Here is a 26,752-nt window from a genome sequence, read left to right on the forward strand (position 1 = left end):
TCCTTTCCAGTTTCACTTTCAATAGAATAATCATAATCATAATTCTAAAATTCCAACTTGTCATCTATAAATTCTAGGCTTTGAACATTAGTCCACATATATGACCATCTTTTGGATAAAACACCAGACAGCATGTTTTGTGGGAAGAAGTGAAAAAATATGTACCAAAATTGCACCTGGCAAACTACTGATGCTATCAACTGAACCCGAAAATTTGTCACATTTGAAGCTTGAATTTTGCAGCAGAAGTTGGTTGATAACTACCCGTCAACCCCAGATGTAGAAAAACACGCCCCAATTAGGAATGTTTTATCTACTAATGCAAAGTTGTCAAGGTTGGAAAATGATTTTTAGCATATACACTACTACATGACTGAAGGCACAGATTTCTAACGTTTTTAGTGAAAACCTTAAAGTACCTAAATGAGTAAATATCCAGATGGATGTGGTCTAGGTTCCTTGTCATCTGTGACATCTGAATCGCCCCGTGATAGATGAATAGTCCGATATTAATTCTCGATTTCTTGTTCTTTAAGGGTTGGCAGATATTCTAGGTATGTTTGTTTGAAATCCTTAGATGTGAAAAAACAAACCAATATTGATAAATTCATACCGTTTGGAATAATAGAAGATCCCTTTGAGAATTTTGTTAGCAATCTTGTTAAACAAATTGACAGATATGCAGTCTAATCAACTCAACTGCAGTAACCTTGTATTAGATCTTCCCTCAGGTCACATGAATATTTTTTTGGGTATATTAGCTAAAGATACAGTACTTTGTAAGTTGTACTTCTTAAAAAATTTTGAACTTCATGAATTTTCAAGAATCACACAAAAATAAAAATGAAGTGGTTGAAGCCAGCCAAAAATGGTGATAAAGAGGATTAAATAAGGCAAAGAATGAGACACCTATTAGCGGAATGAAGAGTCACTAGCAAAAAATTCATTCATTTTTGGGTCATCATCCACTCAAGCTAACAACTTGAGGATATACGCAACCGATTGTAGAATGGAAAAGTTTACTCAAGGCCTATTACAACTTCAATGAAATTATATCCTTCTTCCTTTTCAGATAAGAGAAACAACTAGCACCTTCAGATGATATACAAAATTTGCTTGCTGTTTTCGTAATCAAAATTGCAGGTGCTAAATATCATTTTCCAGTTTCCACAATGCTTGCTTAGACATGCAAAGCAATTGGATTTAGGTGTTTCTGAAATTTGAAACTTTACCTGTAAGCATTTGCACATTCTGCCATCAATAATCTTTAGTAAACTATAATTGTCAACTCATAAGCTTGTCTACATCTAGAATACTTCCTAAAGGGAAAGGTCATCCCTAACAAAACTTCAAGCAAAAATTCTTCATTGCATTGCATGCTATCCCATTTTATCTCTAGTTCTCAGAAAAAGCTCTCAAGAATCGCATCTTCAAGAATGCTGAAATTTGGGATTCTAACTTCTATTGGCTTGCCTAATCATGGAAGCCTCAGCTAGTAATAAGCCATGAAAGCACGACATTTTTTCTCAAACCACATGGTCTCAAAAACGGTTTAAGCGTTTTTTACAATTTCTGTGTCATGATCAAGTCTTAAAACTTAAGCTTTTTTACTTCTAAATACACTTTTAATGTATGGCTCGGTTGACTCGGTTTGTCAGCCAAATCAAAATCAAGAATTGATTGTTGTCCCTCATAACAGGACGCTTGCAAGACTTACCACATTTAGGCCATCAAGTAATTTTGTAATCGATATGCATAAAGTTGGACTTGAATTAATACGGAGTTGAACTTCACAACTGGACTAAGATTAAATGGAGCCCGAAGTCTCGAGCCCATTTACATACACAAATCAGTATAGTACATTAAAATGTTCTGCTTAAACTACACACAAAAAATTAAAAACAAAAACAAAAATAAAGCTTTTAAAACAAGAGAGTAGTATTTGCAAGCTAGGCTGAGTTTAAATAACTTGACGTTTTCTTTGCTTTATTATTTGCAGAGGCTGAATGAATATAGAGATTAAAAACGAAAGAAAAATCCAAAAGTTACTATTACAAGTTATGATCGTTGGTCATACATGAAAACAACTTGCAGTTTTGAAGAAATAAAAAATCCCTTATGACTTAGGTTGAAACTTCAGAAATTAAAGGTTTTAAATTTAATTCTCTCCTTCTTTTATCCCGCTTCTTAAAATCCTACGTCTCACCTGTTAAAAACATAAAAGTTTCCTAACATCAAATATATGATAATTTCAAGAAAAGGCAGATGTTGTGTCGCAAATGAAAATCATCTATCCACAATATTAGAATTGAGAGCCAATATTAGTCAAATTTTGATGAACATTGGGCACTGACCATTACCACTACTGCCACCACTTCCAAGTTTGGATGGCAACTATAACTTAAAAGTAGGGGCAGCATTATGGAGAATTTCCAAAGGAGTTGAGTGCTCAGATTGTCAAAACATCCAACAGTCAGTTACTGTCTGGCAGAATCCAGCCTAAAATCCAAGAGCTTTAGGCACTTCTAATGCTGTTAAATCTCGATTGTTACTTAGGTCTTTTATTTGACCAGCCAACGTCTGGCGATTTCAGAGCTGGATTGTTCTGCCGTTTTGACCACCTCAATTGAAAATCATTTGCGTATGGCCAGTGGGGATAATGTGCATTTTCCAATATTGGTCATGTTCAAACTCAATCAAGAAGAATTTCTTAAAGACACAAAACTAGAAATACTTGGGAAAACCAACAAAAAAAAAAGATGATGAAATAAAATCTTTGAATAGGTGAACTAGCTGCATTATGTATAAGAATGCCAAGAAACTCCTTGGAACTTACCAAAATCTGGTGAACTGAATTAAATCAATAATGTCTTTGCTCCAATTTTTTTTTTTTTTTTTGGGTTCAACGAAGACGCTTTACAAGACAGGAGGAGGCTTGACAATCCAATACAGAGTCCATATTCAATATCTTCACCAGAAGAATCGGATCTTGAGGATGAATTAAATCAATTTCAATTAGATAAGAAAAGTTATCACTACTAACGTAAGGGCTATGTTGCCGTGCAGTTTGTAAAAATATTTATAAATAACTTATGGTACTGATCTAACCTACAGTGGTGATTGGAGGCGAAACCTTCCAAACTTTTACGCATCGAAAAGAAATTATCGCAATATATTTTCCATGTACCATTGATATTAAGATGATGACTCTACTAGTAGAGATTAAGAAAAAAAATGGAAGGAATGGCAAAAATAGTCTTTGCCAAACTGGCGGTCTCTGTCACCATCAATAAATTTTTTAAAGCTTCTTTACTCCACGCGCAGCAACGCGTGCTTGGTTGTATCAACTTTATAATTGATTATTCTGGAGTGAACGCTAACGTTTGCCAGCAAAATACTACGTTTGCCGTCTGACTTACAGTTGTTTATTTGCCTTTCTAGGATACCTCTTCGACAGCACACGGACAAGAATTTTGACTTTCGTACAAGGAAGCAGCCATCAACTATATAAAGCCTTCATTTGTCTACTCCCAAGCATAGCAAACTGAATACGCAAAAACCTCTCCTTTCTTCTGAAGCTCTCCACTTTTCTTGTCCGAGTAAAAATGATCTCCCTTGCCTTCTTTAAAGCTTCATTCCTCCTGCAGTTTACCATAATTGCATCATTTCTCCTAGCTGCCTATGCTGGTAATTTTTATCAAGATGTTGCCCATACTTTTGGGGATCAGAGGTTTAAGATTCTCGAGGGTGGCCAACTTCTCACGCTGTCCTTGGACAAAACTTCAGGCTCTGGATTTCAGTCCAAGAATGAGTATTTGTTTGGAAGATTCGACATGCAACTAAAGCTTATACCAGGCAACTCTGCTGGTACCGTGGCCACATTTTATGTAAGTCCGAAAATTTTCCATTTTTCAGTAACTTAGGACTGTTTTTTCCATTTTCACACAAAATTGCACCATCTTTGGTACTCAGCTCATGAGGGATTGTACCTTCTTGTGCAGTTATCGTCCCAAGGACAAGGACATGATGAGATCGATTTTGAGTTCTTGGGAAACTCTTCTGGACAGCCTTACACAGTCCACACCAACGTTTATGCTCAAGGAAAAGGTGGCAGGGAACAACGGTTTCGCCTGTGGTTCGATCCCACAACATCCTTCCACACCTATTCAATTGTTTGGAATCCTCAAAGGATCATGTAAGCCCTTTTCATCAATTCATCATCTTATTCAATTCACTGCTCTGCCTGGAAAAAAAAAACAAAGAGAGACAAAAATCTTGTTGCTTAGCAGCTTTTTTTCTTTATTATTATTAAATGAGTTTCTGGGATTTTTTCTTTTAATCAGATTCTTGGTGGATAACATACCAATAAGAGTCTTCAACAATCAAGAATCAAATGGAGTACCATACCCCAAGAACCAGGCCATGAGAGTCTACTGCAGCTTGTGGAATGCAGATGACTGGGCTACACAAGGCGGCCTTGTTAAGACTGATTGGACGCTTGCCCCATTCACTGTTTCTTACAGAAACTTCAATGCAAATGGATGTGTTAAGGTGCCTGGATCATCAGCCTGTGGTTCCACAAATTCGCTGAACAATGATCAGGCGTGGCAATCTCAAGGGCTTGATGCTAAGGGAAGAAACAGGATTCGATGGGTTCAGCAGAAATTCATGATCTATAACTATTGTAGTGATGCTACTAGGTTTCCACAAGGCTTTCCTACTGAATGCAGGGGCTCTGGGTTCTAGATTGCTGGAAGATTGTCTTTTCTTTGTAAACATCAAAAGTGAAATTCTTTATTCGTTTTGTAAATTTTAGACAGATATTGTGAAATTCTTTATTCTTTGTAATTTGTGGAATGAAAATGAATTTTGATTACGTGTTACATTGTTCGAGTAAAAGTTGAAATAGATTCCATTTTATTTTCTAGTTCGGCTGAACATCAATAATTTTTCTTTTGACAGTCATACACCCTAAAATAAGTCTTTAAGACTTCATGTATGCATAATCTGAATATATTCAAATTTTTGGACAAACATTTTGAGTTTTAAGAATGTGCTTAATCAGCTGAAATATCCCTAGCCTTGAATTTGTAAATAAAAGAGAAATACAAGAAATTTCTCCACAAGCATTTGATAAAAAAAGAACATAATTTTTGCAATATATCTACTAAGGGGCATAGGGCATAGTTCATAGAGAAGTTTCGTGCAAATTGAGTTTTTAATCTGATGACGTTGTCAAAACATTGGTTAATCTGCCAGATTAGCAGTTTTTACTTATCCTTTTTGGCCCTTTTGATGTAGCAAAAGATATTAATAAGTCAAGTTAAATCTGGCTACTTTGGTCGGTTTGACTAATTTACTTGACAATCGTTTTCCAATTGGGAAGCTAAGAATCGTTTATCTCTCTCAGAACTTGATAAAAAGTGGTCAAAACTTAGTTTGAAAAATTAGGCTGGGCTAATTAAGCTGAAAAAAAAAACTGTTCTTGAATTAAAAATATTGGGATTGTAAGTTATTTGGGATTATTTGAGATATTTTTACTGTAGCACTTTTTGTGATGTGATGTATGTGAGATAAAAAGATATTGGGAAGATAAAAAGGTGTATTGGAAATTGTAAAGATGATGTAAGCAAATAAAATTGGGGAAATATGAAGCAATCCAAACAAACCCATTACTTGCAGTGCTGCAAAACGGGGTAGAACGAATTTATTTCTTTGGCTGTTTGTGTATAGGAGAGTTAAAATATTTCTTTTTTTTCTTTTTGATGCAGTATAATTATATAAAACTTTTGATTGAGGCATTTGAGGAAAGATGTGAAATCCCTCTAGCTGTTTACATTATTTTGGAGGTATTTGATTTTGTAAATTATCAATTATTTTAATAGTTGGTGTATTATAAACTCAAATACCTATTAAACGATCCGAACAACTAGAGCGATTTAGATAAATTTCAAATCCTTTATCAAATTCCTCGATCCAAACAAAACCACAGTATATGTAGTATCTCGCAAAATACACACCATAAACATGCTAAAAAAATGTACATAACAAGTGAGAACTACTGTAAATTAAACAGTGCCAATCATAAGAAAGCTAACTACATATACTTTTTGGTATGGACCGTATGGTATAAATACGAATTTCTGCCATGACATTGGAGAACTTTATTAAGGATTTTCATGTTCTGTACCCTTAGGGTCCGTTTGGTTCACGAACCAGATGAGATGGGATGACTCATTCTTAGATTATTAATCCTGAGTTGAGTCATCCTCAGATAAATAATTTCAATTATCTGGTATTTGGTTAATTCTGGATTGGATGGGATATGGTGGAAAATAATCCTATCTTGTGTTTGATGGGAGATTGGATGAGATAGAATTACTATTTTAATGACCAAAACATCCCTTAATTTGTAGATTATTTTTAATAAAATAATTTAATAAAAGATTTAATATTTATAACTTTTATTAAAATAGAGTAGTTTGAAACTTCAGAATTATAAAGCAAATCAAGGGTTTTGATATATAAAAATTTGCATTCACTCAAACTCAACCCATTCGATCCCTTAAAAATAGATTTTGACCAAGTTTTTGAACCTAAATTTGAAATCCAATTAAATAATAGGCATAGTTTTGACTAAGTTAGGGTTAAATCGATTAAAACCTAACCCATTTAAGAGCTTTAAATGAGTCGAACTCAAGCTAATATAGAAGACTTTTCTTTAGACCGAGTTTGAACTTATTGAAGTCCTCATTCGTACCAACAGGGGTTGGTCCGAGTGGTAAGTGGCTCGGATTCGCTTAAGCAGGTCTCGTATTCGAGTCCTAGTATACGCAGACACCCCTGTTAAAAGACTCACCCACCATAGCCAGGTGCGCGACGCAAGTCAGGTCCGGATTAGTCGGGGCAAAACTTCGGATACGGGGCGGGCAACCAAAAAAAAAAAAAAGAAGTCCTCATTCGTAAACCCAATTGATAAGGGTATGTATTTGTGTAGAATTTGGTTTAGAAAATAAGTTTAGTAAGGGTAATTTAGTCCAAGGGCAATATATTCCCTCTATTATGATGTTAGTATGGCATATTAGTCAAAATTTTAAATTAAATAATATGGGTAAATTATTCAAAATTTTTAAAATCATGAATAGGGTCAAATTAGTCCAAAAAATTTAATATAATTAGTATGGGCTAATTAGCCCATTTATTATCATATTAATAATACGTGAGAATATAGTTATATAATAGCGAGTATGAATTTGAATCATTCATAAGGGAAAATTAGTCCAAATATTGTTATGTTGGTAGTAGGAACAAATTAGTCAAAAAAATTTTAAAATTAATTAGTAGGGGCAAATTAGTCCATTTGTATTATACTATCGTGTGAGAGTAAGATTACATAATTATAAGAGCATAAATTTGTATTTTTTGTAAGCATAAACTAGTTTAAAATTTTATCATCCTATCTGTTAGTTATTCCGGAAGAACTAATACTACCCCCCCCCCCCCAAAATGGGATTATTTTATCCCATGAATAAGGATTAATTCGGTTAGGAAGGATGTGTCATACCATGTATAAAATGCAATCAAACATGAGATAACACAGGATAATTAATCCAATCTTGTATCATCCCATGAACTAAACGGACCCTTAAGGCACAGGATAAGCACACAACATATAATAAATGAACGAACTTCAAATTTTAAACATTATCCCTAAATTTAGGAAACTTGCCAAAAAATTTTAAAATTTTCTAGACAACTAACACTTGGACCCATTTTTTCTTTTTTTGCACGTGCTCTAAGGGCACAAATAGAAGAACCATTTATTTTATTAAATTAATGTAAAGTAATAAGCCATGGCAAGAATATGGCTTTGTTAGACGGCGTGTCACCTCTATTTTATTTTGTTTTATTTTATTTTATTTTATTTTTATGGGGAAGGACTGCTCTCCTGGATGTTAGGCATGAACCCAGAGGCTTTCACATCAAAGTTAGCTCTTCCCATGGTCCATACTCCATACTCGGCGACGCGTTATTCCGTTGCTGTGCATGCCTGATTCGCAATAATGGTCGTAGTCAAAATCATTCGAACTTTTATAAATTAAAAAATAATTATTGCAATGTATTTTCCACCTGAATATTATTATTAGTGACGATGATGACACCTAGATTAAGAAAAAAGAAAATAAAAGGAATGGCAAAAATGGTCTTTGTTAGACGTTTTCTGTCACCATCAATAAATTTTTGGAAGCTTTACTCCTTGGCATGAAAGCGAATAATAATTGAAAGGAGCTTTGAAATTAAAAGTTTAGCTCTCCAAGCGCAGCAACGCGGTCTTGGCTGTGCCAACTTCATAATTGATTATTCTGCAATGAACGCTAACTTTTGCCAGCTAAATACTACGTTTGCCGTCTGACTTACAGTTGTTTATTTTACCTTTCTAGGATACTTCTTCGAGAGCACACGGACAAGAATTTAAGCAGCCATCAACTATATAAAGCCTTCATTTGTCTACTCCCAAGCATAGCAAACTGAATACGCAAAAATCTCTCCTTTCTTCTGAAGCTCTCCACTTTTCTTGTCCGAGTAAAAATGATCTCCCTTGCCTTCTTTAAAGCTTCATTCCTCCTGCAGTTTACCATAATTGCATCATTTCTACTAGCTGCCTATGCTGGTAATTTTTATCAAGATGTCGCCCAGACTTTTGGGGATCAGAGGTTTAAGATTCTCGAGGGTGGCCAACTTCTCACGTTGTCCTTGGACAAAACTTCGGGCTCTGGATTTCAGTCCAAGAATGAGTATTTGTTTGGAAGATTCGACATGCAACTTAAGCTTATACCAGGCAACTCTGCTGGTACCGTGGCCACATTTTATGTAAGTCCGAAAATTTTCCATTTTTCAGTAACTTAGGACTGTTTTTTCCATTTTCACACAAAATTGCACCATCTTTGGTACTCAGCTCATGAGGGATTGTACCTTCTTGTGCAGTTATCGTCCCAAGGACAAGGACATGATGAGATCGATTTTGAGTTCTTGGGAAACTCTTCTGGACAGCCTTACACAGTCCACACCAACGTTTATGCTCAAGGAAAAGGTGGCAGGGAACAACGGTTTCGCCTGTGGTTCGATCCCACAACATCCTTCCACACCTATTCAATTGTTTGGAATCCTCAAAGGATCATGTAAGCCCTTTTCATCAATTCATCATCTTATTCAATTCACTGCTCTGCCTGGAAAAAAAAAACAAAGAGAGACAAAAATCTTGTTGCTTAGCAGCTTTTTTTCTTTATTATTATTAAATGAGTTTCTGGGATTTTTTCTTTTAATCAGATTCTTGGTGGATAACATACCAATAAGAGTCTTCAACAATCAAGAATCAAATGGAGTACCATACCCCAAGAACCAGGCCATGAGAGTCTACTGCAGCTTGTGGAATGCAGATGACTGGGCTACACAAGGCGGCCTTGTTAAGACTGATTGGACGCTTGCCCCATTCACTGTTTCTTACAGAAACTTCAATGCAAATGGATGTGTTAAGGTGCCTGGATCATCAGCCTGTGGTTCCACAAATTCGCTGAACAATGATCAGGCGTGGCAATCTCAAGGGCTTGATGCTAAGGGAAGAAACAGGATTCGATGGGTTCAGCAGAAATTCATGATCTATAACTATTGTAGTGATGCTACTAGGTTTCCACAAGGCTTTCCTACTGAATGCAGGGGCTCTGGGTTCTAGATTGCTGGAAGATTGTCTTTTCTTTGTAAACATCAAAAGTGAAATTCTTTATTCGTTTTGTAAATTTTAGACAGATATTGTGAAATTCTTTATTCTTTGTAATTTGTGGAATGAAAATGAATTTTGATTATGTGTTACATTGTTCGAGTAAAAGTTGAAATAGATTCCATTTTATTTTCTAGTTCGGGTCTGAACATCAATAATTTTTCTTTTGACAGTCATACACCCTAAAATAAGTCTTTAAGACTTCATGTATGCATAATCTGAATATATTTAAATTTTTGGACAAACATTTTGAGTTTTAAGAATGTGCTTAATCAGCTGAAAAATCCCTAGCCTTGAATTTGTAAATAAAAGAGAAATACAAGAAATTTCTCCACAAGCATTTGATCAAAAAAGAACATAAGTTTTGCAATATATCTACTAAGGGGCATAGGGCATGGTTCATAGAGAGTTTTCATGCAAATTGAGTCTTTAATCTGATGACGTTGTCGAAACAGCGGTTAATCTGCCAGATTAGCAGTTATACTTATCCTTTTAGGCCCTTTTGATGTAGCAAAAGATATTAATAAGTCTAGTTAAATCTGGCTACTTTGGTCGGTTTGACTAATTTACTTGACAATCGTTTTCCAATTGGGAAGCTAAGAATCGTTTATCTTTCTCAGAACTTGATAAAAAGTGATCAAAACTAAGTTCGAAAAATTAGGCTGGGCTAATTAAGCTGAACAAAAAAAACCGGTCCTAAATGAAAAATATTACTTGCAGTGCTGCAAAATGGGGTAGAACGAATTTATTTCTTTTACTCTTTGTGTATAGCAGAGTTAAAATATTTCTTTTCTTTCTTTTTGATGCAGTATAATTATATAAAAGTTTTGATTGAGGCATTTGAGGAAAGATGTGAAATCCCTCTAGCTGTTTACGCTATTTAGGAGGTATTTGATTTTATAAATTATCAATTATTTTAATAGTTGGTGCATTATAAACTCAAATACCCATCAAGCGATCCAAACAATTAGAGTGATTTGGATAAATTTCAAATCGTTTATCAAATTCCTCAATCCAAACAAAGCCACAGTATATGTAGTATCTCACAAAATAGACACCCTAAACATGCCAAAAAAATCTACATAATATGAGAGAACTATTGTAAATTAAAGAGTGCCAATCATAAAAAAGCTAACTACATATACTTTTTGGTATTGACCGTATGGTATAAGTATGAATTTCTGCCATGACATTGGAGAACTTTATTAAGGACTTTTTGTTCTGTACCCTTAGGGTCCGTTTGATTCACGAACCAAATGAGATGGGATGACTCATTATTAGATTATTAATTCTGAGTTGAGTCATCTTCAGATAAATAATCTCAATTATCTAGTGTTTGGTTGATTCTGGATTGGATGGAATATATTGAAAAATAATCCTATCCTGTGTTTGGTAGGAGATTGGATGAGATAGAATTGCTATTTTAATGACTAAAGCACCCCTTAATTTGTAGATTCTTTTTAATAAAATAATTTAATATTTATAACTTTTATTAAAATAGAGTAGTTTGAAACTTTAGAATTATAAAGTAAATCAAGGGTTTTGATGTATAAAAATTTGCATTCACTCAAACTCAGCCCATTCGATCCCTTAAAAATAGATTTTGATCAAGTTTTTGAACCTAAATTTGAAATCCAATTAAATAATGGGCATAGTTTTAACTAAGTTAGGGTTAAATTGATTAAAATCTAACCCATTTAAAAGCTTTAAATGAGTCAAACTCAAGCTAATATAAAAGATTTTTTTTGGATCGAGTTTGAACTTATTGAAATCCTCATTCATAAACCCAATTAATAAGGGTATGTATTTGTATAGAATTTGGTTTAGAAAATAAGTTTAGTAAGTGTAATTTAATCCAAGGGCAATATAGTCCCTCTTTTATGATGTTAGTATGGCATATTAGTCAAAATTTTAAATTAAATAATACGGGTAAATTACTCAAAATTTTTAAAATAATGAATAGGGTCAAATTACTCAAAAAATTTTAATATAATTAGTATGGGCTAATTAGCCCACTTATTATCATATTAATAATATGTGAGAATATGGTTATATAATAGTGAGTATGAATTTGAATCATTCATAAGGAAAAATTAGTCCAAATATTGTTATGTTGATAGTAGGAGCAAAATAGTCAAAAAAACTTTAAAATTAATTAATAGGGACAAATTAGTCCATTCATATTATACTATCGTGTGGGAGCAAGGTTATATAATTATAAAAGTATAAATTTGAATTTTTTGTAAGCATAAGTTAGTCTAAAATTTTATCATCTTATTTGTTTGTCATTCCAGAAGGACTAAACTATCTCCTCCATGGGATTATTTTATTCCATGAATAAGGGATTAATTCGGCTAGAAATGATGTGTCATTATCATATCGTGTATAAAATATAATCAAACATGAAATAATACAGGATAATTAATCTAATCATGTGTCATCTCATGAATCAAATGTACCCTTAAGACACAGGATAAGCATACAAAATATAAGGGATGAACGCACTTCAAATTTTAAAACATTATCATCTACTCCCTAAATTTAAGAAACTTGCCAAAAAAATCTAAAATTTTCTGGACAACTAACACTTGGACACTTTTTTTTTTTTGCACGTGCCCTAAGGGCAAAAATAAAAGAACCCATTTATTTTATTAAATTAATGTAAAGTAATAAGCCATGGCAAGAATATGGCTTTATTAGGCGGCCCGTCACCTTTATTTCATTTCATTTTATTTTATTTTATTTTTATGGGAAGGACTCAGGCACTCCCAGAGGCTTTCACATCAAAGCTAGCTCTTCCCATGGTCCATACTCGGCGACGCGTTATTCCGTTGTTGTGCATGGCTTGATTCATAATGGTAGTCAGACTCAAAATCATCCAAATTTTTATACATCAAAAAATAATTATCGCAATATATTTTTTACCTGGATATTATTAATAACCATGATGACACCTAGATTAAGAAAAAAGAAAATAGAAGGAATGGAAAATAGAAGATCTTTGTTAGACGTTTTCTGTCACCATCAATAAATTTTTTAAAAGCTTTACTCCTTGCCTCCTTGGCATGAATGAAAGCGAATAATAATTGAAAGGAGCTTTGAAATTAAAAGTTTATAGCTCTCAACGCGCAGCAACGCGGTCTTGGCTGTGCCAACTTCATAATTGATTTTTCTGTAATGAACGCTAACGTTTGCCAGCTAAATACTACGTTTGCCATCTGACTTACAGTTGTTTATTTTACTTTTCTAGGATACTTCTTCGAGAGCACACGGACAAGAATTTAAGCAGCCATCAACCATATAAAGCCTTCATTTGTCTACTCCCAAGCATAGCAAACTGAATACGCAAAAATCTCTCCTTACTTCTGAAGCTCTCCACTTTTCTTGTCCGAGTAAAAATGATCTCCCTTGCCTTCTTTAAAGCTTCATTCCTCCTGCAGTTTACCATAATTGCATCATTTCTACTCGCTGCCTATGCTGGTAATTTTTATCAAGATGTCGCCCAGACTTTTGGGGATCAGAGGTTTAAGATTCTTGAGGGCGGCCAACTTCTGACCTTGTCCTTGGACAAAACTTCGGGCTCTGGATTTCAGTCCAAGAATGAGTATTTGTTTGGAAGATTCGACATGCAACTTAAGCTCATACCAGGCAACTCTGCTGGAACCGTCGCCACATTTTATGTAAGTCCGAAAATTTTCCATTTTTTAGTAACTTAGGATTGTTCTTTCCATTTCACACAAAATTGCACCATCTTTGGTACTCAGCTCACGAGGGATTGTACCTTCTTGTGCAGTTATCATCCCAAGGACAAGGACATGATGAGATTGATTTTGAGTTCTTGGGAAACTCTTCTGGACAGCCTTACACAGTCCACACCAACGTTTATGCTCAAGGAAAAGGTGGCAGGGAACAACGGTTTCGCCTGTGGTTCGATCCCACAACATCCTTCCACACCTATTCAATTGTTTGGAATCCTCAAAGGATCATGTAAGCCCTTTCCATCATTTCATCATCTTATTCAATTCACTGCTCTGCTTGAAAAAAAAAATCTTGTTGCTTAGCAGTTTTTTTCTTTATTATTATTAAATGAGTTTGTGGAATTTTTATTTTAATCAGATTCTTGGTGGATAACATACCAATAAGAGTATTCAACAATCAAGAATCAAATGGAGTACCATACCCCAAGAACCAGGCCATGAGAGTCTACTGCAGCTTGTGGAATGCAGATGACTGGGCTACACAAGGTGGCCTTGTTAAGACTGATTGGACGCTTGGCCCATTCACTGTTTCTTACAGAAACTTCAATGCAAATGGATGTGTTAAGGTACCTGGATCATCAGCCTGCGGTTCCACAAATTCATTGAACAATGATCAGGCATGGCAAACTCAAGGGCTTGATGCTAAGGGGAGAAACAGGATTCGATGGGTTCAGCAGAAATTCATGATCTATAATTATTGTAGTGATGCTACCAGGTTTCCACAGGGCTTTCCTAGTGAATGCAGGGGCTCTAGGTTCTAGATTGCTCGACGGTTGTTTTTCTGTGTAAACATCAGAAGTGGAATTCTTTATTCATTTTGTAAATTTTCAACAGATTTTGTGAAATTCTTTATTCTTTGTAACTTGTAGAATGAGAAAAAAAAATGTTGATTAGATATTATTTTTTGAGTAAAAGTCGAAACAAGTGTGAACATGAATAAAATCTTTCTTACAAATTGTTCGAGTCTGAACATGAATAAAATCTTGCGAGTCTTTCTTATTTTTTGTCTGCAATTATTCAAGTGTGAACATGGATAAAATCTTTCTTACAAATTGTTCGAGTCTGAACATGAATAAAATCTTTCGAGTCTTTCTTATTTTTTGTCTGCAATTATTCAAGTCTGAACATGAATAAAATCTTTCTTGTAACCAAAATGTTCAAGCATCAGTTTTTCATCACATTGCATAGTATCCCTTTTATCTTTAGCCCTCAAAAAGTTCCATTGAATCTCATCTTCAAGAATGCTGATACATGGGGTTCTAATGGCTTGCCTAATCATGGAAGCCTCTCAATCACATGGTTTTTAAAAGGTTTAAGCGTTTTAAAAGTTAAAGCTTTCAAAACAAGAGAGTAATATTTGCAAGCTAGCTAAGTTTAAATAACTTGACGTTTTCTTTACTTTATTATTTGCAGAAGCTGAATAAACATATAGAGATTAAAAACGGAAGAACAAACCAAAAGTTATGTATGAATGCCAAAAGTTATGGTCTTTGGTCCTAAATGAATAAAGTTCCAAAGAAACCGAAAAATTCTTAACGGTTAAGGTTATAGTTCGACGAATTAAAAGTTTTGGATTCAATTCACTTATTAAATCCCCCGCCTCACTTATTAAATACCATCACTCCACTGCTAAAAATTGAGCAAAGAAAAACAGAAAGTTTTTAGGCATCAGGCTTATAATTTCAAGAAAAGGTAGACGTTGTGTCAAAAATGAAAATCAAATCACAAATATGAGAATTGAGTGAAGATGATGGCAACTACATAACTTAAAAGTAGGGGCAGCATTATGGAGAATTTTCAAAGGAGTTGAGTGCTGATATTGTCAAAACATCCAACAGTCAGTTAACAGTGTGGTAGAATGAGAATGGGAGAATTTTACTTCTCCTCAGTAGCCCCTCCCCACCTACATCCAGCGTATACAATTCAAGAGCTTGGGCCATTTCTAATGTCGCTAAATCTCGATTTGTTTGGTAGTCTTCTTGACCAGCCACTGTTGCTGATTAATTCCAGGTCTGGATTGTTTGGCAGTTTTGACCACTTCATTCGTATGGTAAGGTCAATGGGGAAAATCCCATTCCCAACACAGGTCATGTTCAAACTCAATTGAAAAAAAAAAATTTTTTCTTAAAGCCACAAAACTAGAAATGCTTGGGGAAACCAAGAAAAAAAGTTTAAAGATCTTTGAATAGATGAACTAGCTGAATTGAGTATTAGCATGCTAGGAAAGCCCTTGGAACTTAACAAAAACTAGTCATGTCCCTTTTTTCTTTTTTCTGGTTCAAGAAAGACGCTTTACAGGACAGAAGGAAGCTTGAGAATCCGATACAGACCTCACATTCAATATATATCTTCACTAGTTAACTGGGTTTTGAGGACAAATTAAATAAATGTCAACTTCTGGTATCAACTTTGTACAACTAATAATACATCTGTAATGAACACTAGCGTTTGCCAGCTATAGCCTATGCTGCGTTTGCCATCTTATTCGCAGTTGTTTGTTTTACCTTTCTAGGATACTTCCTCGAGAGAGCACACGGACAAGAATTATGACTTTTGTGCTAGGAAACCATCGACTATATAAAGCCTTCTTCATTAGCCTACTCCCATGCAAGACAAATCTCTTCTTTCTTCAGAAATTCTGAGACTTCCTAGCCAAGTAAAAATGATCTCCGTTGCCTTCTTTAAAGCTTCAATCACCCTGCAAATATCTGTAATTGCATCACTTTTACTAGCTGCCTCTGCTAGTAACTTTTACCAAGATGTCGACCAGACCTTTGGCGATCAACGGTTTAAAATTCTTGAGGGTGGCCAACTTCTAACATTGTCCTTGGACAAATCTTCAGGCTCTGGATTTCAGTCCAAGAATGAGTTTCTATTCGGAAGATTCGATATGCAACTTAAGCTTATACCTGGCAACTCTGCTGGCACTGTAACCACATTCTATGTAAGTCCGAAAATCTTAAATATTTGGTAACTTAGGGATGTATGTTTTTTCAATTTTCCCGCAAAACTGCACCATCTTTTGCACTTCGCTAATGAAGAATTGTACCCTTTCGTGCAGTTATCATCCCAAGGACCAGGACATGATGAGATTGATTTTGAGTTTTTGGGGAACTCTTCTGGACAGCCTTATACCATTCACACCAATGTTTATGCTCAAGGAAATGGTGGCAGGGAACTACAGTTTCGCCTGTGGTTTGATCCCACAACATCCTTCCACACCTATTCAATCGTTTGGAATTCGCAAAGGATCATGTAAGCCCTTTCATCATATTCAATTCACTTCTCTCTCTCTCTCTCTCTCTATATATATATATATATCTTGCAGCTTCGAAGTTTTTCTACTACGTAACTAATTGTTTTCTGGAAATTTGTTTCAATCAGATTCTTGGTGGACAACATACCAATAAGAGTATTCAACAATCAAGAGTCAAATGGAGTACCATACCCCAAGAACCAGGCCATGAGAGTCTACTGCAGCTTGTGGAATGCAGATGACTGGGCTACACAAGGCGGCCGTGTTAAGACTGATTGGGCACTTGCCCCATTCACTGTTTCTTACAGAAACTTCAACGCAAATGGATGTGTTAAGGTGCCTGGATCATCAGCCTGTGGTTCCACAAATTCATTGAACAATGATCAGGCATGGCAGTCTCAAGGGCTTGATGCCAAGGGGAGAAACAGGATTCGATGGGTTCAGCAGAAATTCATGATCTATAACTACTGTAGTGATGCTACCAGGTTTCCACAAGGCTTTCCTAGTGAATGCAGGGGCTCTAGGTTCTAGATTGCTCGAAGATTGTTTTTCTTTGTAAACATAAAAAATGGAATTCTTTATTCGTTTTGTAAAATTTCAACAGATTTTGTGAAATTCTTTATTCTTTGTAATTTGTGGAATGAAAATAAATTTTGATTGCATGTAACATTGTTTGAATAAAAGTTGAAATAGATTCTATTTTATTTTCTAGTTCGAGTATTTTTCTTGTGACCGTCATACACCCTAAAATAAGTCTTTAAGACTTCATTTAAGCATAATCTGAATATATTCAAATTTTTGGACAAACATTTTGAGTCTTAATCTTCTGAGATGTCCCTAGCCTTAAATTTATTTATAACTAAAAAAGAAATACAAGAAATTTCTCCACAAGCATTTGATCAAAAAAGAACATAATTTTACAATATATCTACAAAGGGGCATATTTATAGAGAGGTTTCATGCAAATTGAGTTTTTTTTTTTAATCTGATGACGTTGTCAAAACGTCGGTTAATCTGCCAGATTGGCAGTTTTATTTATCCTTTTAGGCCCTTTTGAAGTAGCAAAAGATATTAATAAGTATGGCTACTTTGGTCGGTTTGACTAATTTACTTGACAATCGTTTTCCAATTGGGAATCGTTTATCACTCTCAGAACTTTGATAAAAAGTGATCAAAACTAAGTTTGCAAAATTAGGCTGGGCTAATTAAGCTAAGAAAAAAAAAACTGGTCCCGAATTAAAAATATTACTTGCAGTGCTGCAAAAGGGTGTAGAACGAATTTATTTCTTTGACTTTTTGTGTATAACAAAGTTAAAATATTTCCTTTTTTTTTTCTTTTTGATGCAGTATAATTATATACAAGTTTTCATTGAGGCATTTGAGGAAAGATGTGAAATCCCTCTAGTTGTTTACATTATTTAGGAAGTTATCAATCATTTTAATAGTTGGTGTATTATGAACTCCAACACCTATTGAGCGATCCAAACAACTAGAACGATTTGAATGAATTTCAAATCATTTATCAAATTTCTCGATCCAAACAAAATAACAGTACATGTGAGAACTACTGTAAATTAAATAGTGCCAATCATAAAAATGCTAACTACATATAAGTTTTTGGTGTGGACCATTTGGTATAAATACGAAATTCCACACTGTCACATTGGACAATTTTATACGAATTTAGTAAACTTTAGCCGAGAAATTTTAAATTTTTCTAAACAACTAACACTTGGATCCATTTTTTTTGCACGTGCCCTAAGGGCTAGGGCACAAACAGAAGAACCCATTTATTTTATTAAATTAATGTTTAAGTAATAAGCCATGGCAAGAATATGGCTTTGTTAGCCAGTGTGTCACCTTTCTTTTATTTTATTTTATTTTATTTTTTAATTTACAGGGAAGGTCCACCCTGGCTGTTAGGCATGAACGCGGAAGCTTTCACATCAAAGTTAGCTCTCCCCATGGCCATGGTCCATACTCCATGCTTGGCAACGCGTTATTCCGTTGTTGTATCTTCTTTACAACTACTACTACAGAATAAATCAACACTGCAATTGCCAACTCTGCTACTTTTGTGCCATCTGATTTACAGTTGTGGCCTGTGGGTGGCTTCTCACTTTCTCTCCCTTTCTAGGATACTTCCTCAGGAGCTAGCTAGCTATCATGTGACCTTTGTATTAGGTAACCAACAACTATATAAAGCCTTCGTTGCGCTAGAACCCAACCATTGCAAACCAGAAATCATTTTCTCTTCTTTCCTTCAAACATCCTACCAAGGCTACTGCAAGCTTTTCCTGATCCCGAGTGAAAATGTTTCCCCTTACATCGTCTAAAGCTTCATTCCTGCTACATTTCTCTCTAATTGCCTCACTTCTGCTGGCTGCCTCCGCTGGTAACTTTTACCAAGATGTCGACCAGAATTTTGGGGATCAACGGTTTCAGATTCTTGAGGGTGGCCAACTTCTTACGTTGTCCTTAGACAAGTTATCTGGTTCTGGATTTCAGTCCAAGAATGAGTATTTATTCGGGCGATTTGATGTGCAGCTCAAGCTTATACCTGGCAACTCTGCTGGCACAGTCACGACCTTTTATGTAAGTCCAAAAATATTCCAAATTTGCTAAATTTTGACATATTTTCAGTTTCTCATGAAACTGCATTGTATGGACTCCCCAATGTCTAACCAAGAAACTCTTTTCTTTTTGACAGTTATCATCTCAAGGATCAGCACATGATGAGATTGATTTTGAGTTCTTGGGCAATTCTTCTGGACAGCCTTATACAATCCACACCAATGTTTATGCTCAGGGAAAAGGTGGCAGAGAACAACAGTTTCGCCTGTGGTTTGATCCCACAACATCCTTCCACACCTATTCAATTGTTTGGAATCCTCAAAGGATCATGTAAGCCCTTTTCATCAATTCGTTGTCTTATTCATTTCACTTCTCTTCCTTTACACCTTGCAGCTTAGAAGTTTTTCTACGACGTAACTAATTTTTCTCTGGAAATTTATTTAAACCAGATTCTTGGTGGACAACATACCAATAAGAGTATTCAACAATCAAGAATCAAATGGAGTACCTTACCCAAAGAACCAGGCCATGAGAGTCTATTGCAGCTTGTGGAATGCAGATGACTGGGCTACACAAGGCGGCCGTGTTAAGACTGATTGGACACTTGCCCCATTCACTGTTTCTTACAGAAACTTCAATGCAAATGGATGTGTTAAGATACCTGGATCGTCAGCCTGCGGTTCCACAAATTCATTGAGCAATGATCAGGCATGGCAAACCCAAGGACTTGATGCTAATGGCCGCAACAGAATCCGATGGGTTCAACATAAATACATGATCTATAACTACTGCAATGATGCTTCCAGGTTTCCACAAGGTTTTCCATCGGAATGCAAGGGTTCTAGGTTCTAGCTTTCTCAAAAGTCTTCCTTTGTAAACATCAGTTCAAAATTCTTTATTCATTTTGTAAATTTAGCCCAGGGTAGAAAAAATTCATTATTCTTTTGTAACACATGGTATCAAATAAAATGGAATATGTTATTCTTGCAAGCACAAGTTACACTTTTATCCATTGCTTTGGTAATAGATTCTGACAGTTTGGCAAGCTTAAGTTTCCTTCAAATCAACCAAAGTGCAGAATCTCATGCTGCCGATTATACACTCGCCACTTTGAAATCCAAAGCGTTAAATTTTAAACCCCTTCTATTCACATTTATTCAACATATTCAAGTTGGGACAAACAATTTTCAATATTTCACCGCTGCTGTCCAAATGGTTTTGAGATTTGACCAGCCTAAGCTATTTCACCACTGCTGTCCATACGGTTTCTTCTGTTTTCTGAAAAAAAAAAAAAAAAAAAAGACTTAAATTGGGACAGGCGAGAGTGTTTTTCTTGAGAGTTGTAAAGATTGACCCTTAAAAGAAGACGAGCTACAAATAACCTTAGTTTTCAAAACTCAATCTAAATCTACCCGGATCAAACACAGATAGAGCGCAGTTCATAGATGCATGAACTGAGAAAATTAATAAGCAGTAAAATATGTAGTATCCCAGAGTTCTTTTCACAATACTGCGTAGAATGAAATGGAAAACGTAGAAAAGTTATTTCAAGTAAAAGGTAGAATCCAAGCATGGAGAGCTGCTAAATAAAATAAGCTGCAGGCACGTATGGCTCTCGCAACCTGGCCAGAATGAAAAAATGTAAATACAAGCAAATTTTAATTAATATTGCTACAATGCTCAACCGGGGGAGAAAATAGAGTGTGACCTAGGTAAGTTGTTGCTCAAGGGCGGGGAATTCAAGATGTTTCTAAGAAATAAGCATACCATATCATCATATCACTATGATGAAACAGCTCGGTATCCTCATCTATTAACACAAAAGAATGCTTTGCAGACTCCTAAAAGGAAGTTTCCAGCGTCTCATGCGTGTTAGATCAGTCTAATTAAATGTAGAAAGTCAAAAGGATGGCAATTGTGAATGGATCCTAATGTCAAGGCACTAAATCAGCAAGTGAGTAAGCAAATACACGCTCTTCAGCTCCCAAGACAAGAGGCTCAATAAGGGAAGGCTTATTTGAAACCATGGACAGTGGGTCAATCTAGTCTACTTCCTTCACTTCAGTTTCATCTAAACAGTGTTTGTCAACTTCAAAACCATGCAATCGCAGCTCAGCTCCTCAGTGTCTGTACCGGCTCTTTTCTTCCTCTCTCTGGGATGTTTCCTACGAAACAAGGTTGATGGATGGTGGTCTAATGCCACTGATATTTAAAGGCTTCAATGGCCAGTCTCGTCCACCATAAAGTAACTGAACGTGCATCTGTTTAGCTTCTTTACCTGAAAATATCTTTCTTTTCCTACTCTACAGCTATAGCATTGCTACTAATCTCCAGTGCCCTGAGTACTCTCATGGCAGCTTCAGCTGCAAACTTTTACCAAGATGTTGATATTAATTTTGGCGACCATGGAGTCCATATACAAAATGGTGGCCAGCTTCTCACGCTGTCACTAAACAATTACTCTGCCTTTGGTTTCCAGTCCGAGAATGAGTATCTCTTTGGAAGGTTTGACATGCAAATCAAGCTCGTTCCAGGTAACTCAGCCGGCACTGTGACAACATTATTAATAATACATCCTTACAATCATTTCCCTATTGTCCCCAAACATTTGATGTTCTAGCATGCTAATACATCCTTTTTATCACGTACAGTTATCTTCTCAAGGATCTACCCATGATGAAATTGACTTTGAATTCTTAGGCAACTCATCTGGAGAGCCATATACACTTCACGCCAATGTTTATGCTCAAGGCAAAAGGAACAAAGAAGAACAATTTATCTGTGGTTTGATCCCACAATATCCTTCCACACCTATTCAATAGTTTGGAATCGTCAGCGCATAATGTATTTAAAAGTATATATTTGTGTATTACAGATTTTTGGTGGAAAACCATCCTATTGGAGTATTCAACAATAATGAAGCAGTTGGGACTCCATTCCCAATGAGCCAACCTATGAGAGTCTACCGTAGCTTGTGGAATGCTGATGATTGGGCAACACAAGGCGGACGAGTGAAAACAGATTGGACAAAAGCTCCTCTCTTTACATCCTACAAGAATTTCAATGCAAATGCTTGTATTCAGTCACCATCTGATTCATCATCGATTTCAACATGGCCCAATTCTTTCAACACACAAGCATGGCAAACACAAAAACTTGATGCCTTTGGCAGAAGAAGGCGTAGATAGGTGCAAAAGAAGTGTAGAATCTACAACTACTGCTCTGACTGGAGGCGGTTTCCTCAAGGTCTACCTGCTGAATGCAAACGTCCAAGATCCTAAGACTACCTTGCACTAAACAAGATAATACGATAATACAATAATACGTGCATGAAAAGCTAATTCATTCTATTCAATCTTGTAAACAAGATAATACAATAGAAGTGGTAACTTTAGTCATTATTTTTACTTTTTCAAATCATCAGATGAGACATGATAGTCTCATCAGTAACACAAAAAAGAAGCTTTGGGTGAAGGCAATAATCACCAATTGGCAATCTTCTAAGTTCTTGCAGGTTGATCAATTAATTTTCAATGTGGAATCCAAAGCCAAATTAGAACCTGAACCTAAGTATGCAAGTTGGCAGGTAGCTAACTGAGTCACCTGACACTAATAGTCTAATGGTACAATTTAGCTTAAAAGCTTTTGGACAAAGGCAAAGCAGACGAATCATCATATAATAGTGTTGCTCAGGTGGTAAAGGAGCACAATTTTGTTTTTAGTTTTTGGACAGCAGCTACTACTACTAGGAGCCAAGAAATCAACTGGGCCGGCAGGAAAGGTGAGATCTAAAAGAAAGAAATGGAAAAGATTCTGAATTGCAGAAATGGATCTCGGTCGGCTAGTCCCACCAGTGACCACAGACAAATTTAGCAGCTTAAAGAGCAAAGAAACAGGCACCAATCCATAAGATTAAGGAAAAGTAGAAGTATTTGCCCACGATCAGTACTACTAAAAGCTGAAAATTTTGCAAAAGTGAAGCATGTCTTAAAAGCCATCAAGTTTTAGCTGCAGTTCACTAGAAATTTACTCTGAGCAATCACACACACTTTCTGGGCTAAGTTCAGTAACGCTTTGTTCAATTGCACATTAAACCATAATTGGTCTATCCATTTACAACAACCCAAATGAATATTACCATGTTTAGACACACTTAAGGTGCTAATTAATTTTTAGCTTCTGAAATTTTCTTTTGTTTATTTTTCAGAAAAGAGGTTTAAACCTAACTGCTTAGAGTAGAAATAAAGCGACTATAGTATGCATCCCAGCCATACAATTATCTGACAAGTGAGAATCTCACGAACTTCTTCTGGAGGATCCAGCAGCAAAGTAACAAGGCATTCGCAGAGGAGTTACCATCCCTCTAATACTGACTTAAACTTGCCGAAATTCTTTCCAGTGCAAGTAAGAATAAATAACTGGCATCTACCCAATAGTAGAGTGGAACTTTCTTCACCTACACAATCGAACGACTTGATCACTTTTCATCCCAGGCCAAGCTGCAACACAAGCATTGGATGACAGGGTAAAAAACCCAAATGTACGTTTTCCTAGTCAATGATTCCCAAGAAAAACAACCGAAGGTTTGGACAATGCTTTGATAATTTTGGGACCAGATTCTCCATTAAAGAAAGAAAACAAAGCATATATGGTGAATCTTGTAACTTGGGAACACAAAAAAAAACGGGGGTTGTTAGCTGATTTCCTTGCCCAATCAATCATTTTCAGATATATGGTTGTACTCGTATACAATTGTTGTATGCAACCTTGAAGAAAAAGATGTGGATGCAGCTACAACCAGTTGGAAGACTTTCAAAACTTCGATCTTCCATCCAATTCAAGATTGAATGATCATGAAACATCATTAACTTCTTGTCGCCGTGCACGTGTCGTGGGACAGACATATTAAACCGAGAAGTTAGAACACTGATGATTTCTTCCCACAAGTCCGAAAAATATATAAAATAAAATAAAGTGAAGGGAAGGGCTGAATCCGCACCCTTCCATTCTAAATTCACGCCTTAACCACCAATTTGACAAATAAGTCCCTATCATTTAATGACTTTCGCTTATAACTTTTTACAATTCTAGAATTATCGTTTCATACAATAACAATTTGCCGTAGCAATAGTCTTTCAATTATTCTCTAATTTTCTTTTAATTCGATCCTTGTTCTTTTTAATAATTTATACTATATTAAGCGTCTTTAAACAATTATAAACTCATGAAACCAATCAAGTTAGATAATAGAGTTAGAGATCATAGGTACTATGAAAGTGCTACTACACAAATAATTTCATCATTTTAATGTAATAGGTATGCATCTAGTAAAAGAAACCAAAAAGAACATCTAATAATCCATGAATTTGGTACAATGTTCGATAAACAACCAAAACCTCCAATGAGGTTGTACATAAATGTCAGAAGATTAGAAATTTTTATGATAAAAAATTAATAATATGATAACTTTGTTTGTTATATATTGAGAAAAACAAATTAAGAATACACATTATACATCTTCTAAGCTCAAAATTTCTCTTACGCCGCGCAAATTTTATTGAAAATATTTAAAAGATAAACTAACAGAAGAAATGGCTAAAAAAAATCGTGCTAAGCAAATTGCTCGTAGCGTGCTTAAAAAAAACGCAAATTTAAAATTGCAAAACGATAGAAGAAAAACCATTGAATATTAAAAGTCTTAATGTCATCATATTAACCTTTAAGGCGTAAATATAGAGTGCAAAGACGTGAATTTTGTTCCTTCCTAAAGTAGGAAGGTAAATCAAGTGATCATCCGACAAACACAAACATATTTTTATCCTCACTACAGGCCCATTTCATCGAGGGCCCAGTGTGTTCCTTTAACCAACAATTCTTCTTTGGTTTCCTGAAACTTACCCTCGATTCAAATGCGAATCTGCCACCGGTTATGAATCATGATGGGTTATCGACTTTTGAACAAGTAAGAAATTTGGATTTACCATGTCTATAAATTACACCCTTGATTGAAGCTGTTGATTTTCTAGATAACGTTTTAAAAAATAAAAAACCAAAAATGCAATTTATGGGGAAAAAAGATTTAAAAAAAGGACAGATGAAAAAAAAAAGGCAATAAATTGGACAAAGAAACGGTTACCGTTATTCAATCAGCTATGGCCTACGTGCGGGTCGAGAACTCGAGATGAGACGAGACAAAAATTCCCCACGCGGAGCCCCGTCAGCGGATCATAGGTCAAATCATTTGAATCTTGTAGTCAGAAATTTTTTGAGAAGTTAACTCCCTTGCTAGTTTTCTATATTAAAAAAAAATTGAGAAATTTTTGAGAAATTAGATCCCTAGTTAGTTTTTTTTTTTTTTTGAGAAATTTTTGAGATAAAAAGTTGGTTAAAAATATAAGGAAAGTGATTAGTGTTTATAATATAAGTAAAATAATTTCTTTAAAAAATTTTGGTACGAAAACACACTTTGATTTCAATGACCTCCCTATGTATCATACTCGAGTATTAATGGAACTAAGAACTTTTCTTAACTCACATCAATATTTAAAAGGGCTCATGTGAATGAATGAGGAATTCTTCGTCAAAACTATATAGTTTAGTTTATAGTTTTTTTTCCTTTATGTGTTGTAATATTCTTTTTTTTTTTTAATCGACAAACTCCGCACACGAGAAGGAGTGCCAGTCCTTACTCTTTTGTTTTATGTGTTGTAATATTCTTAACTTTCTAGTACATAAAGAAAGCAATTACTATGCACATGAAATGAATTATTTTATTGATAATAGTAATGCACAATGTACTACACAAAAAGTTGCCAAAAATAAAAAATCATATTTGTAAAAATAACTTGTCTATTAGTTGTTCACTCAATGCTTGTTAACATAATTTCAAGTGTTAGGTTTTTTCAAAAAAAAATAGAAATTAAATTAGGTAAGTATATAAACTATAAGTGGACAATAAATGTTAATACATACATATATATATATATATGATATGTATTAACGGTAATTAGTACACACCTACTAAAAAAAGACCCTTAAAGAGTTTATTTGGATGATTTATTTAAGATAATTACTGTAGCACTTTTTATGGTGTGATGTATGTGAAATAAAAAGGTGATTGGAAATTGTGAAATAAATTATTTTACTTCAAATCTTGTTTGTCCAAACACATCCACTACTTTTTAGAATATTAGACCTACCCAAAGATGTTTGCCATATTAATTCAAAGCATAAAGAACTAAGAGTTTTTCTAACGGATGCCTTTAAAAGCACTCGTTAATATATTTAGTATTTATCTAATCTATCATATATTTAAACATATTAATAATTATTATCTTCTGTTACATTTATATACTTTTTTATTTAATTTTACTTATCATCTCTTGTATT

At 35.0% G+C, this 26,752-nt stretch overlaps 5 protein-coding genes and 1 pseudogene across 5 annotated transcripts; all 6 read left to right on the top strand.

Moving 5' to 3' along the window:
* Nucleotides 1-3,557: 3,557 nt before the first annotated feature.
* On the top strand, nt 3,558-4,821 carry LOC113770871 (probable xyloglucan endotransglucosylase/hydrolase protein 23). The gene is made up of 3 exons (XM_027315486.1): nt 3,558-3,887; nt 4,002-4,195; nt 4,344-4,821. Exons 1-3 carry the CDS (start codon nt 3,606-3,608, stop codon nt 4,744-4,746), a joined length of 879 nt encoding a protein of 292 aa, XP_027171287.1. The 5' UTR covers nt 3,558-3,605; the 3' UTR covers nt 4,747-4,821.
* A 3,720-nt stretch (nt 4,822-8,541) lies between these two features.
* On the top strand, nt 8,542-9,805 carry LOC113770529 (probable xyloglucan endotransglucosylase/hydrolase protein 23). Its single transcript, XM_027315009.1, has 3 exons — nt 8,542-8,871; nt 8,986-9,179; nt 9,328-9,805. The coding sequence occupies exons 1-3, from the start codon at nt 8,590-8,592 to the stop codon at nt 9,728-9,730; spliced, it is 879 nt and encodes a 292-aa protein (XP_027170810.1). The 5' UTR covers nt 8,542-8,589; the 3' UTR covers nt 9,731-9,805.
* Nucleotides 9,806-13,147: 3,342 nt separating this feature from the next.
* On the top strand, nt 13,148-14,459 carry LOC113770528 (probable xyloglucan endotransglucosylase/hydrolase protein 23). The gene is made up of 3 exons (XM_027315008.1): nt 13,148-13,455; nt 13,569-13,762; nt 13,892-14,459. The coding sequence occupies exons 1-3, from the start codon at nt 13,174-13,176 to the stop codon at nt 14,292-14,294; spliced, it is 879 nt and encodes a 292-aa protein (XP_027170809.1). The 5' UTR covers nt 13,148-13,173; the 3' UTR covers nt 14,295-14,459.
* A 1,717-nt stretch (nt 14,460-16,176) lies between these two features.
* On the top strand, nt 16,177-17,345 carry LOC113770530 (xyloglucan endotransglucosylase/hydrolase 2-like). Its single transcript, XM_027315010.1, has 3 exons — nt 16,177-16,477; nt 16,595-16,788; nt 16,918-17,345. Exons 1-3 carry the CDS (start codon nt 16,196-16,198, stop codon nt 17,318-17,320), a joined length of 879 nt encoding a protein of 292 aa, XP_027170811.1. The 5' UTR covers nt 16,177-16,195; the 3' UTR covers nt 17,321-17,345.
* A 1,691-nt stretch (nt 17,346-19,036) lies between these two features.
* Nucleotides 19,037-20,318, top strand: LOC113770527 (probable xyloglucan endotransglucosylase/hydrolase protein 23). Its single transcript, XM_027315007.1, has 3 exons — nt 19,037-19,384; nt 19,500-19,693; nt 19,813-20,318. Exons 1-3 carry the CDS (start codon nt 19,103-19,105, stop codon nt 20,213-20,215), a joined length of 879 nt encoding a protein of 292 aa, XP_027170808.1. The 5' UTR covers nt 19,037-19,102; the 3' UTR covers nt 20,216-20,318.
* A 1,395-nt stretch (nt 20,319-21,713) lies between these two features.
* LOC113771860 lies at nt 21,714-22,644 on the top strand (annotated as a pseudogene).
* The last annotated feature ends 4,108 nt before the right edge of the window (nt 22,645-26,752 follow it).

This window comes from Coffea eugenioides, chromosome 5, assembly GCF_003713205.1.
Source record: "Coffea eugenioides isolate CCC68of chromosome 5, Ceug_1.0, whole genome shotgun sequence".
NCBI lineage: Eukaryota > Viridiplantae > Streptophyta > Magnoliopsida > Gentianales > Rubiaceae > Coffea > Coffea eugenioides.

What these genes read in the sequence shown, in the direction of transcription:
- LOC113770871 (XM_027315486.1), top strand. Translation starts at nt 3,606, where the DNA reads ATGATCTCCCTTGCCTTCTTTAAAGCTTCATTCCTCCTGCAGTTTACC. An exon ending in GTACCGTGGCCACATTTTAT is followed by an intron (nt 3,888 to 4,001) that starts GTAAGTCCGAAA and finishes CTTCTTGTGCAG; the next exon opens with TTATCGTCCCAAGGACAAGG. An exon ending in TGGAATCCTCAAAGGATCAT is followed by an intron (nt 4,196 to 4,343) that starts GTAAGCCCTTTT and finishes TCTTTTAATCAG; the next exon opens with ATTCTTGGTGGATAACATAC.
- LOC113770529 (XM_027315009.1), top strand. Translation starts at nt 8,590, where the DNA reads ATGATCTCCCTTGCCTTCTTTAAAGCTTCATTCCTCCTGCAGTTTACC. An exon ending in GTACCGTGGCCACATTTTAT is followed by an intron (nt 8,872 to 8,985) that starts GTAAGTCCGAAA and finishes CTTCTTGTGCAG; the next exon opens with TTATCGTCCCAAGGACAAGG. An exon ending in TGGAATCCTCAAAGGATCAT is followed by an intron (nt 9,180 to 9,327) that starts GTAAGCCCTTTT and finishes TCTTTTAATCAG; the next exon opens with ATTCTTGGTGGATAACATAC.
- LOC113770528 (XM_027315008.1), top strand. Translation starts at nt 13,174, where the DNA reads ATGATCTCCCTTGCCTTCTTTAAAGCTTCATTCCTCCTGCAGTTTACC. An exon ending in GAACCGTCGCCACATTTTAT is followed by an intron (nt 13,456 to 13,568) that starts GTAAGTCCGAAA and finishes CTTCTTGTGCAG; the next exon opens with TTATCATCCCAAGGACAAGG. An exon ending in TGGAATCCTCAAAGGATCAT is followed by an intron (nt 13,763 to 13,891) that starts GTAAGCCCTTTC and finishes TATTTTAATCAG; the next exon opens with ATTCTTGGTGGATAACATAC.
- LOC113770530 (XM_027315010.1), top strand. Translation starts at nt 16,196, where the DNA reads ATGATCTCCGTTGCCTTCTTTAAAGCTTCAATCACCCTGCAAATATCT. An exon ending in GCACTGTAACCACATTCTAT is followed by an intron (nt 16,478 to 16,594) that starts GTAAGTCCGAAA and finishes CCTTTCGTGCAG; the next exon opens with TTATCATCCCAAGGACCAGG. An exon ending in TGGAATTCGCAAAGGATCAT is followed by an intron (nt 16,789 to 16,917) that starts GTAAGCCCTTTC and finishes TGTTTCAATCAG; the next exon opens with ATTCTTGGTGGACAACATAC.
- LOC113770527 (XM_027315007.1), top strand. Translation starts at nt 19,103, where the DNA reads ATGTTTCCCCTTACATCGTCTAAAGCTTCATTCCTGCTACATTTCTCT. An exon ending in GCACAGTCACGACCTTTTAT is followed by an intron (nt 19,385 to 19,499) that starts GTAAGTCCAAAA and finishes TCTTTTTGACAG; the next exon opens with TTATCATCTCAAGGATCAGC. An exon ending in TGGAATCCTCAAAGGATCAT is followed by an intron (nt 19,694 to 19,812) that starts GTAAGCCCTTTT and finishes TATTTAAACCAG; the next exon opens with ATTCTTGGTGGACAACATAC.